At 43.2% G+C, this 12,830-nt stretch overlaps 1 protein-coding gene across 14 annotated transcripts in view; it reads right to left on the bottom strand.

Moving 5' to 3' along the window:
* LOC126354429 (axotactin) overlaps positions 1-12,830 on the bottom strand; it is a 547,963-nt gene that overhangs the window by 200,233 nt on the left and 334,900 nt on the right. For all 14 annotated transcript variants that reach the window (XR_007565327.1, XR_007565328.1, XR_007565329.1 and 11 more), the window contains exon 22: positions 4,498-4,776. Coding sequence is in view for 10 of the 14 variants with exons in the window: in XM_050004068.1 (XP_049860025.1) it covers positions 4,498-4,776 (279 nt within the window). In the remaining 4 variants the exon portion in view is untranslated. The remainder of the gene's footprint in view (positions 1-4,497; positions 4,777-12,830) is intronic.

Genomic DNA, 12,830 nt, shown 5'->3' with positions numbered 1-12,830 from the left:
GGTACACTGGGTTGAGGAGGACCATTTGAAACAGACAGGAGAGTAGGTATTGAGGTTGTGGAGGATCGAGGATAGGAAGTCTAGTCGATATCATGAAGATATAATCAGTGATCCTGAACCAGATGAGAGGTTTAGGGTTGTGTGAGGCTAGGAAAGTTTCTTCTAGATGTGCCATAAATGGGCTGGTATAGGAGTGTGCCATGTGGGTGCTCATGGCTGTAATGTGGAAGTGTTTGTATACCTTCCCTTCAAAGGAAAAGTATTTGTGTGTTAGGACAATGTTAGTAAGGTGTACAAGAAAGACACAGAGGGTTTGGAGTCTGAAGGACTTTGGGAATGGTTGTCTTCAATAGCAGCAACAGCATGAGCATGAGCAATGTTAGTGTACAGGAAAGTGGCATCAATAGTTGTGAGTAGGGATCCAGGATGTAAATTAATATTTTCTCCCTAAGCTTTGCGTTACCCTAGAAAAATTATTTTGTAAGACATTATTGGGTAGAAATACAGAAAATATGTCAGGAGGTTGATTTATTTGTTTCCACGGTTAGCAATTATATGAAGGACAAAAGTAGCTGAACTTAATTGTTTGAGAAGCACAGTAATATGCTTCTTCCAGGACAAGTTTCATCAGTATGTGCACCTAAAAATTTGGAACATTCTACCCTATTTAGTGACTCCTGCACATGTGCTACACCAATTTTTGATTTTGATTATTTGTTGTAAGAATTGAAAATGGCGTTTTTTCCCAAAATTTAGGGAGTGGCCATTTTCTGAGAAGCACTTTATAATTCTTTGTAAAATATGATTTACCTTCCATTCTGTTGTTTTCTCTCTAATGGGATTTATTATAACACTAGTATCATTCAGACATCACCCAATCTGATTCTGCAGTACTATCTCCATCCATCTTGTGCTATGGACATATTCTGCGGCTTCTGCGGCACCACTGAAATCAGTGTCACCTCCTCCATTCTGGTCAGCAGCCACCTGCTTCTCCACTCCCAGTGAGCTCTCCAGTCCCATGGTGACTGGTGCATCTTCCTTTGAGCCTCATCAAGTCTAGATCTTCCACTGTTACACCCAAGGGCATCAACACATTGCCTTTCTGGTGGCAACTCTTCTGGACCATGCACTACCTTCACCTTCTCCTGTGACAGTTGTTGCTAGGGGTGGTGAGGTGTGGGGTAGGGAAGTGGGGATACAGTAGTGCCATCCAATTTCACTGTGGATACTGAATAGCTGATGCAGCATTACTGATGACCATTGTGGCACCACTATCCAGAGTGTCCTTGTCATCAGGAGCATCCTCTGAGGACACCATGCCAGAATCCAGCACATAAGACAAGCCAGGGCCTGTCTGAGTCAGTTGTGATGCAATCTGTGGGGTGCGCAGCAAGTGTACTTTTCGGATGGCTAAAGTGTTCATATTGTCAGAGGGGTGTCTCTGATACAGCGTGGACTGAACTTTTCTTTGAAATACAGACTTAAGATAGTTGCACTGTTTCCATATTGTGTGTACCTCTTGTTGTGAATGAACTGGGATAAGCCCCACTGATACTGATTGTGGATTGCCTTTTATCAAAATCTACCAATTCATTATCCAAGAAAAAAATTATTTATGGAACACCTGGCCACCAAGGTAAATGTGTTGGGCAACTGTCTTGCTGCAACCACATTAACAACCAGATGGAACGTTTCTTTAGTAATTCTGTCAATGCAGTTAGAGAAACACAGAGTACTGGTCTGAATTTAATGTTCCACACATGCTAGTTGTCTTGCTGACCTAAACACTGAGGATGCTCTCCAGACCAATAGGTAGCACTGTGGATATTTAACCTGTTATTAGATTTGAAAGTTCCTTCATGTTCACAGTATGACAATCATGTAGTCCAATTTTTGGTTTGTAAGCCATGTGTTGAATGTGATTCCCATCTGTAAATCAACTTTGCTTAAAATTCCAGAAAAATAATGAAGTGATATGGATATAAACCATGGAAAATTCTCTATTGAATACTACTGCTTGCCCCAAAGTTCCATTATATTATATGAGTAGAAAAAAGTGGTTCCAGACTTTATTGCACCATGAATATAATTATGCACTTCTATCAGATCTTCCAATTTGTTTATGACTTTGGGTCAGTTGACCAATTGCCAGAAAACATGTTGCAGTTGGTCTGGACAATATTTGTATCATCCTGCATAAAATAAAACCAATTTGTTGTAGGCAATTCTTGTGTCATTCTCTGAGCACTATAAGCATACCAAATGCCATTACTAAATGATTGGCATACAAAGACTGAAGACCACCCAGAAACTTTTTCCAATATACAACCAAAGTGCCTCTAATTAGACTTGAGTGATTGAAATAGCAGTGAGAAATGCAAGTTACAGTTTGGACTCAAGTCTGATTTAGTGGGATGGCATAATTCCTGGCAGGGAGAATTTTTTGGTATCACTCAAATGGCACAAAACAAACAAAAAACTTTTTAGACAAAATTGTTCAGTTGTGATATCTTCCCAATAGTAGCATTTCTTTTTAATTTACACAAGTGACATTCCGAAGTTGAGTTTGTTTTTTCCAGAAATGGAAAGTTCACGATTATAGGTGACCTTACCTAAGTTCCTGTAAGGTATATCTAAAGCAAAGTGTATAATGAGAATGCCAAAGTACATATGCTACTGTTGTTGATGGATTCTTATAGTGCTAGTAGTGAATATAATATCTTCTAATCAATATTTATGTTTACAAGAAAGACAAATTTGATTTCTGTGGAATTTATAGTAACAATTAGATAAAAGTTCATGTATTAAGCCTCAGAAGAGTGAATTACTTCATAAAACAGAACTAGAAAGCTCATTTTCAGGAAAAAGTGCAAATAAAGTTGTATGTTAATATCTTATTGTTTTTCCTTCAATGACTGCAGCACTCAGTTACTTCATTGACTCATTTCTTAAACCATCTTTCCTTTTCTGCCAGAGATGAAGAAACTGGAGACACTGAATATTTTAGTGTTCATAATGTTTTTATATTTTGTACCTCTATATGCTGTTACCTAGTAGATAAAAGTGTGTTACACACAACATACAGGTATTCTATCTGGAGCAACATAAAAGATGTTCCACCTTCTTCTGCAGTGGAGCTTGTGACATATATGTGTTTGTAACTTAAGTAGTACCACCTGCCATAACTTCATTGTTGTTACAATACTTCTTATCTATTGCAATGACACTTAAAGTAAGCAAATACAGTGGATCCATTACTTAATGTTGAACCATGTTTTGGTAGTACTGCTACTAGCATTAATAATAACAACAATACTAACAAGAATGATATACAATATGTTATTGAATTTGAAAGTGAAAAAAGTCTCTATTATAAAGCACAGAACCTACAGATAGAGGAAATACTGTTGACTTCTAGACATACTACTGATTTAATGGTTAAACTGGGCAAAAGGATTTACTGTAAATGAGTAGTAGCACTTTCATTGTATAATCAAGTTATGGAATCAATTACATATGTTGGGTAGTAGCTTATTCTGACACAGTTTACATCAGTAGACTCACTACTGCCTATTAAATCACTATCTTAACTTATGCGGATTGCAGTTAACAATGAGATAATAATAATTACCCACCATAAAAGACAACAAAAAAACTCACATGTAGAGAGGAGAAGGAAGGGCAATATGTAGTGTGAGTGAGTGAGTAAGTAGGTGTGTGTGTGTGTGTGTGTGTGTGTGTGTGTGTGTGTGTGTGTGTGTGTGAGAGAGAGAGAGAGAGAGAGAGAGAGAGAGAGAGAGAGAGAGAGAGAGAGAGAGAGAGAGAAGATATTGTTGTTGTTTTGAGTGTAAACAAGTGAGAATGTAGACCTTCTGAAGGGAGAGGAGTGGTGCTAAAGATCAAGCTCCACCTCCCTCTTGCAGGACTGGCAGCCTACATCCATGTTCTGTGATCCTGCAAAAGCAGAACTGACATTTGTCATGGAGATTGCTGATTCTTTCTAGTGCTGTGAGTGTCATATTTGAACCCTGTGATGAATCAAGATCAGTCTCTTCACTCTTTTCAAAATAAGAAGAGAAAACAATGAGCAATGTGCAACCAAAAGAAAGTATTCAGTAATGGCTGCAATGCAGCTGCTAGCTGAGTTTGGTAGTGCAATAAATTTAGTAGTTTAGGCCCAGCCACTATTGATATCTTAGGCAACTATATTCCAAAATACTCCCCACCTAAAACTGCTACATTAAGTGTCCACATAATTTGTAATTAAATAAAAATTAATAATCATGATATTGAAACTGTAAAATAATCAATACCATGCAACAATTTAAATGACACCTCCAGGGAAGGAATAATAGTCATCACTTTCACTTTTACATGTGTCTGTTGGCAACACTAAACATTGCATCTCCTGAAGATAAGTACTGGACAACAATTCAGTCTTCTATTAAGTAAAATAAATGTTTAGCTACGAAACAGAAGTAGCAGGTTACTTACCAGGATATTCCACAGTTATATTTTGAATTACATTGTCTGAGTTGAACATAAATACCACAAATGAGCCATTCTCAATGTGTAAGTGGACAAAATTATTTAAATGGTCATTGGCATAGAGCACAAGTGAATTTTTGTCGTACGTCCTCAGATTTATGAGAAAACTCTTTGTAAGTACTGATGTAAAAATCTTTTTGTAATCATCATCTGGTGTTGTTTGCAGGTAATTTCTTTTAAAATAAGATTCCTTAGTCACAAATGTGAGACCATTTACATTTATATCTGAAAGGAAACAGTAAAGTGGTAACTAAAAAATGAAGCCAGACAGATGAAGTCTACAAACAGAGCCAACTGCTTATTAACAGAAGGAAAAGTGTAACCATATAAATAAGAAAATTTACTTTGATGAGAACTTGTACTGATTTTCAGTCATCTTTATTAAATGTTCCATATTCCATAGATGGATGTTAATGCTCTGTATGAAGCATGCACTAATATCAAAGTTACAAATAATATTATGCTGAAAGTCAGTTTTCATTTATATATATATACTGCATCTCTGTTGAAGAGCAAAACTACAATGAAATATGAATGGAACAAAAATAATATGAATTAGGACAGACTGCTGAAGAACAACCATGTCCAATTTCTTAGTTTACTTTTAAATGTAATTAAATGTGCCTGTATCTCACTCAATGCCTCCTATATATGGCGAGCAGCAGTCTACCTTAATTCATATTGTCATTAAGCCAACAGATAAGGTTTTAAAAAAATAACCCATTTTTGTAGGTATACAGCCATCTGGGCATTGAAACATGAATTCCCTATAACGAAATCCACCTCACTGCTAAGACTTTCCTATGTTATTATTTACAAATATAATTAGCCCGTTTTAATTCTGCACGGGATTGTCTTGAGGGTGTTTGTCAGAATCAACATGCAAGCAAAATGTAAACTACATTTACATTTATAGGCTGGAAACAGCATTTTTAAACCAAAGCAGCTGAGATGGATAGTTTACTGCTGCATATATGTTACTCATGGCACAAATAAATAAATTGAAACTTAAGTGACGGCATATGCTCTTAGACCGGCATGACTGTGACTGTCATATCACCACATATGAATGGCTACGATATCGCTAAATAAAATACATGTTTGCTTACACATTCATTATGACAAATACATTTTAAAATGGCCTGTGAAATTATACTGGATGGTTCTGTTTGTATAGAGCAATACACTGAAGAGCCAAAGTAGTTATGGAGGGAATTGACACAATGAGTCCTGAAAGGCTCTCCATAAATCCGTAAGAGTACGAGGGGGTGGAGAGCTCTTCTGAATAGCATGTTGCAAGGCATCCCAGATTTGCACAATAATGTTCATATCTGGGGAGTTAGGTGCCCAGCAGAAGTGTGTTCCTGGAGCCATACTGTATCAATTCTGGACATGTGGGATGCTGCACTGTCCTTCTGGGATTGACGAAATCTGTCAGAATGCAGATTGGACATGAATGGATGCAGGTGATCATACATGTCATTTCTTAGAGTTGCATATAGACATATGAGGTATCCCATATCACTCAAACTGCACATACCCCACACCATTACAGAGCCTCTAGAAGCTTGAATTGTCCCTGATGACATGCAGGGTCCATGGATTCATGGGATTATCTTCATACCTATACACATCCATCGACTCGATATAATTTGAAATGAGACTCGTCTGACCAGACAACATGTTTCCAATCAATAGTCCAATGATGCTGTTGACAGCACCAGGTGAGGCATAAAGCTTCATGTCATGCAGTCATTGAGGGTACACGAGTAGGCCTTGCCGCTAACATACTTCACATATGACCAGAATCTCTTTGGATTTTCTGCCAGGTATCGAGACAAAGTTTTGTGTGGAAACTGTTATAAGCATCTCATATTGAAGTCAGTGCTAAATTTCTAGCTTCTGTAAAGCATTGCCAATCTTGGGAATTTTACATCTGTTTAAATGTGGCATGTTTGTTTCGTTGTTTCTGCAACTGTGTTCTGACTCGTTTTGTGTACTGAGGAGGATCAGCTCCATCATTTGTTAATTTATTTGGTATAAATCTGTCAATTGCTGCTGATACTATTTCTTTGAATTCAAGCCACATCTGGTGTGAAATGTATGATAAGCAATAACTTCTCAGCTGTTAAAAGTCTCCAGCCCTAATACAGTCTCCACTTTACCACCACAAACTAGAGCCACAGTAACCCAACCATTACCATGTGTACTAGCATCAGCATTAGTAATTAGTTGATAGGAGGCAGCAGAACAAAACTATGATTATTAAAGCCACAACCATATTTAAAAATTTGAACGCAGCTGTGTCTAAATTTTGTCACACCCAAAGCCATTGGCTTGGGAATATCTAGTAATCATCTGATGAGTGCGACGAACGATTCTCCTCTTTGCCATAGCTTGATGGTGCCTGGGCCACCACCTCCTAATTATAGTTTTACTTTTACATTATAGTTTTACTTAGTGTCGTGCATGCTATTGCTCCCAGACCAGAAGTAGATAAGGGACTTGGCTTGCTACTGGTGGCCAGACGTTGCGGTCTGATAACTGGCAGCTATATAAGTGATGTTTCTGATAAGACTGCATCAGTCATCGGGCTGCCGCACGTGCAGCAGCATCGACACAGACTAGTTACGCCACGCTATTCTAGGAGGAGGTGGTGGTGGTGGTGGTTGTTGGGATGTTTTAAGGGGACTAAACAGCTAAGGTCATCAGTCCCCCATTCCAAACACAGGCGAGACGGAAATTTACAGAGCAGGTAAAACCCCAAGGGGGAGGAGACGCCCCTCCCCCCAGTCACTGAAAGAACACCAATGCGGTAGCGAACACTAGAGACAAGAAGAGTACAGACGAACACCAGACAGAAAGAAACGGAAGAAAAGAAGAGGGCCGGAGACTGGTTGACTGACCATGAGAACAAAAAGGGAAAGAGTCAACCATCTGCATACACACTACAATCTGCATCCAATTACGAGAGACTCGAGGACAAGAGACACAGAAAGGGAAACGTGCAGGACCTCCCTAAATGGAACCATAAAAAGGACTACCACGGATTAAATTTAAAATGTCGTCACCCATGGAGGCATCGTCGCATAAAACCAAAGGCAACGTGCCCAGGAGATTAAAAGACTGCCGGAGGGTGCGCAGTCGGGAACACTCCAACAAAATGTGGACGACCGTCAACCAGGACCCACACTGACACAGGGGGGGATCCTCCTGATGCAAAAGATGTCCGTGCGTCAGGTAGGTATGGCCGATGCGGAGCCGACACAGGATGCGGAGCCGACACAGGATGACAGAGTCCCTGCGAGAAGCCCGCAGGGAGGTCCACCACACATCGGTTGTCTCCTTAACAGCCCGCAGTTTATTCGGCAAAGTCAGGCTACATCACTTGTCATGCCACATCCCAAGCACCTTACGGCGCAACACCAACTGCAGATCACGAGCCGGGAGGCCGATCTCCAAAGCGGGGGCGTCGATCGCCCATTTGGCCAGACTGTCGACATGTTCGTTCCCTGGGATGCCAACGTGACCTGGCGTCCAGACAAAGACCACCGAACGACCAGAGCGGGTAATGGCAAAAACAGACTCCTGAATAAAGGATAACAGAGGAGAAGAGGTATAGCAGCGGTTGATAGCCTGGAGGCTGCTCAGGGAGTCACTGCAGATGACGATGGACGTACCTGAGCAGGAACACGTATGCTCAAGAGCGCGCAATATGGCCACCAGCTCTGCAGTAAAAATACTGCAGCCAGCCGGCAAGGAGCTCTGTTCAACATGGGCAGCGTGAGCAAAAGCGTAGGCAGTACGACCATCTACCAGGGAACCATCAGTGTAGACAGGCTCACAGCCTGAAAATGAGGCGAGGAGCGCAAGAAAACGGCTACGGAGGGCCACAGGCGGAACCGAGTCCTTGGGTTCCTGTGCCAAGTCCAGGTGGACGGATGGCCGGGGCATACACCAGGGAGGCGTGGGTGCGCGGACCCGGAAGGATGGCAGAAGAGGGAATGACCCCAGTTCCGACAGCAGGGACTGGACGCAGACAGCAATGGAAAGCCCAGACCTAGGTCGCCGGTCGGGCAGAGGGAGGACCATGGCAGGGAGAAGCAGGCGATGATTGGGATGGCCCGGCGAGCAATGCACGTGGACAGCATAGTCAGCGAGCAGTCGGTGGCGGCGAATCCGCAGCAGGGGAACCCCGGCCTCCACCAGTAGACTATCCACGGGGCTCGTTCGGAAAGCGCCAGTTGCAAGCCGAAACCCACAGTGGTGTATGGGGTCCAACAACGTCAACACTGAGGGTGATGCAGACCCATAGGCCAGGGTCCCAAAATCAATCCTGGTCTGCACAAGGGCTCTATACAATCGCAACAGCGTGTGCAGCGATTTGCACCACAAGACGCGTGGCTCAGGCAGCGGAGGGTGTTGAGATGCCACCAGCACTTTTGCTTCAGCTGAGTAATATGAGGAACCCATGTGAGCTGGGCATCAAAGACGAGTCCTAAGAAGCGGCTAGTGTCCACCACTTCAAGTAGGTGGCCGTTGAGGTAAAGTTCTGGATGAGGGTGGACCGTCTGACGCCTGCAGAAGTGCATAACTCGAGTCTTGGCTGCAGAGAACTGAAATCCATGAGTCAGAGCCCATGATGGTGCCTTGCGAACGGCTGCTTGCAGCCTGCGTTCGGCGACTCCCGTAGTCGTTGAGCTAAATGAGATGCAGAAGTTGTTGGCATACAAAGAAGTCTTGGATTCGAAGACTTACCAAGTAGGAAAGCGCCGGACACACAGAATTTCGAGCTTTCGCAACCGGCGGCTGATTCGTCAGGAAAGAGGGAAGGAAAAGGAAAGATGAAAGGATGTAGGTTTTAAGGGAGAAGGTAAGGAGTCATTCCAATCCCGGGAGCGGAAAGACTTACCTTAGGGGGAAAAAAGGATATGTATATACTCACACGCGCACACACACACACACACACACACACACACACACACATATCCATCCATACATACACAGACACAAGCAGACATATTTAAAGGCAAAGAGTATGGGCAGAGATGTAAGTCAAGGCGGAAGTGTGGAGGCAAAGATGATGTTGAATGACAGGTGAGGTATGAGTGGCGGCAACTTGAAATTAGCGGAGATTGAGGCCTGGTGGATAACGAGAAGAGAGGATATATTGAAGGGCAAGTTCCCATCTCCGGAGTTCAGATAGCTTGGTGTTGGTGGGAAGTATCCAGATAACTCGGATGGTGTAACACTGTGCCAAGATGTGCTGGCCGTGCACCAAGGCATGTTTAGCCACAGGGTGATCCTCATTACCAACAAACACTGTCTGCCTGTGTCCATTCATGTGAATGGACAGTTTGTTGCTGGTCATTCCCACATAGAAAGTGTCACAGTGTAGGCAGGTCAGTTGGTAAATCACGTGGGTGCTTTCACACGTGGCTTTGCCTTTGATCGTGTACACCTTCCGGGTTACAGGACTGGAGTAGGTGGTGGTGGGAGAGTGCATAGGACAGGTTTTACGCCGGGGGCGGTTGCAAGGGTAGGAGCCAGAGGGTAGGGAAGGTGGTTTGGGGATTTCATAGGGATGAACCAAGAGGTTACGAAGGTTAGGTGGACGGCGGAAAGACACTCTTAGTGGAGTGGGGAGGATTTCATGAAGGATGGATCTCAGTTCGGGGCAGGATTTTAGGAAGTCGTATCCCTGCTGGAGAGCCACATTCAGAATCTGATCCAGTCCCGGGAAGTATCCTGTCACAAGTGGGGCACTTTTGGGGTTCTTCTGTGAGAGGTTCTGGGTTTGAGGGGATGAGGAAGTGGCTCTGGTTATTTGCTTCTGTACCATGTTGGGAGGGTAATTGCGGGATGCGAAAGCTGTTTTCAGGTTGTTGGTGTAACGGTCCATGGATTCAGGACTGGAGCAGATTCGTTTGCCATGAAGGCCTAGGCTGTAGGGAAGGGACCGTTTGATATGGAATGGGTGGCAGCTGTCATAATGGAGGTACTGTTGCTTGTTGGTGGGTTTGAGGTGGACGGATGTGTGAAGCTGGCCACTGGACAGATGGAAGTCAACGTCAAGGAAAATGGCATGGGATTTGGAGTAGGACCAGGTGAATCTGATGGAACCAAAGGAGTTGAGGTTGGAGAGGAAATTCTGGAGTTGTTCTTTACTGTCAGTCCAGATCATGAAGATGTCATCAATAAATCTGTACCAAACTTTGGGTTGGCAGGCTTGGGTAGCCAAGAAGGCTTCCTCTAAGTGACCCATAAATAGGTTGGCATACGAGGGGGCCATCCTGGCACCCATGGCTGTTCCCTTTAATTGTTGGTATGTCTGGCCTTCAAAAGTGAAGAAACTGTGGGTCAAGATGAAGCTGTTTAAATTGACGAGGAAAGAGGTTTTAGGTAGGGTGGCAGGTGATCGGTGTGAAAGGAAGTGCTCCATTGCAGCGAGGCCCTGGACGTGCGAGATATTTGTGTACAGGGAAGTGGCATCAATGGTTACAAGGATGGTTTCCGGGGGTAACAGACTGGGTACGGATTCCAGGCGTTCGAGAAAGTGGTTGGTGTCTTTGATGAAGGATGGGGGCTTGGTAACCAGCTACAATGGGGTGGCCAGGATGTTTCTGTTTGTGAATTTTAGGAAGTACGTAGAAGGTAGGAGTGCGAGGTGTCGGTGAGGTCAGGAGTTTGATGGAGTCAGGTGAAAGGTTTTTTAGGGGGCCTAAGGTTCTGAGGATTCCTTGAAGCTCCGCGTGGACATCAGGAATGGGATTACCTTGGCAAACTTTGTATTTAGAGTTGTCTGAAAGCTGACGCAGTCCCTCAGCCACATACTCCCGACGATCAAGTACCACGGTCGTGGAACCCTTGTCAGCCGGAAGAATGATGATGGATCGGTCAGCTTTCAGATCACAAATTCCAAGACTTACCAAGCAGGAAAGCGCCAGTAGACAGGCACAATAAAATAACACACAAATACACACACAAAATTTCTGGCTTTCGCAACCAACGATTGCCTCTTCAGGAAAGAGGGAAGGAGGGGGAAAGACGAAAGGATGTGGATTTTAAGGGAGAGGGTAAGGAGTCATTCCAATCCCGGGAGTGGAAAGACTTACCTTAGGGGGAAAAAAGGATAGGTATATACTCACTCGCACACACACACACACACACACACACACACACACACACACACACACACACACACACACACACCCACACACACACACATCCATACATATACAGACACAAGCAGACTTGTGTCTGTATATGTGAAGCAGACTTGTGTCTGTATATGTGTGTATATGTGTCTGTATATGTATGGACGGATATGTGTGTGTGTGTGTGTGTGTGTGTGTGTGTGTGTGTGTGTGTGTGTGTGTGTGTGTGCACGCGCGCGAGTATAAACCTATCCTTTTTTCCCCCCTAAGGTAAGTCTTTCCGCTCCCGGGATTGAAATGACTCCTTACCCTCTCCTTTAAAACCCACATCCTTTCATCTTTCCCTCTTCTTCCCACTTTCCTGAAGAAGCAACCATCGGTTGCGAAAGCTACAAATTCTGTGTGTGTGTTTGTGTGTTTTATTTACTGTGCCTGTCTACCGGCGCTTTCCCGCTTGCTAAGTCTTGGAATCTTTGTTTTTAATATATTGCCAGTTGCTAAGATATATATCTTCAATATGCTAGCTTACTATGTGCGGTGTTCTAGATACTTTACGTTTCCCACTGGGCGTGGTAGCTTGACACTACTAGTTTTACTTAGCATCGCATGCGCTATTGCTCCTGGACCGGAAGTAGATAGCTACTGGCAGCTGGAAGTTGTGGTCTGATAACTGGCAGCTATATTAGTGACATTTCTGGTATGATAGCATCAGTTGTCGAGCAGTGCACATGCAGCACCATTGACACAGAATAGTTTTGTTTTGTTATTTTAGGAGAAGGCGTTCGCACCTTTCAGTGTATAAAGCTATTGATAATATATCTATTACTAGGAAGAGCGGAGTAGGTGCACAAGTTATTCTTCATGGTCCTTCAGTGTTTTGTGGACGTGTACTGAATTTTACACTTACTAATGCTGATGCTAGTGCACATGGTAATGGTTTGGTTACTGTGGTTCTAGTTCATGGCTCCTTGAGCCTTGAGTATTGAATTTGAATAGTTTGTTCACACATGGAGTACCATATCCTTCAGCATGACAATGCCAGATCACACGTGAGTACTACAACATCTCCTACAATGACACCTTGGATTCACTGTCACAGATCATGAAATCCCGACTTGGCAC

Source organism: Schistocerca gregaria, chromosome 3, assembly GCF_023897955.1.
Source record: "Schistocerca gregaria isolate iqSchGreg1 chromosome 3, iqSchGreg1.2, whole genome shotgun sequence".
Classification (NCBI taxonomy): Eukaryota; Metazoa; Arthropoda; class Insecta; order Orthoptera; family Acrididae; genus Schistocerca; species Schistocerca gregaria.
This window is presented reverse-complemented; position numbering and strand designations above follow the sequence as displayed.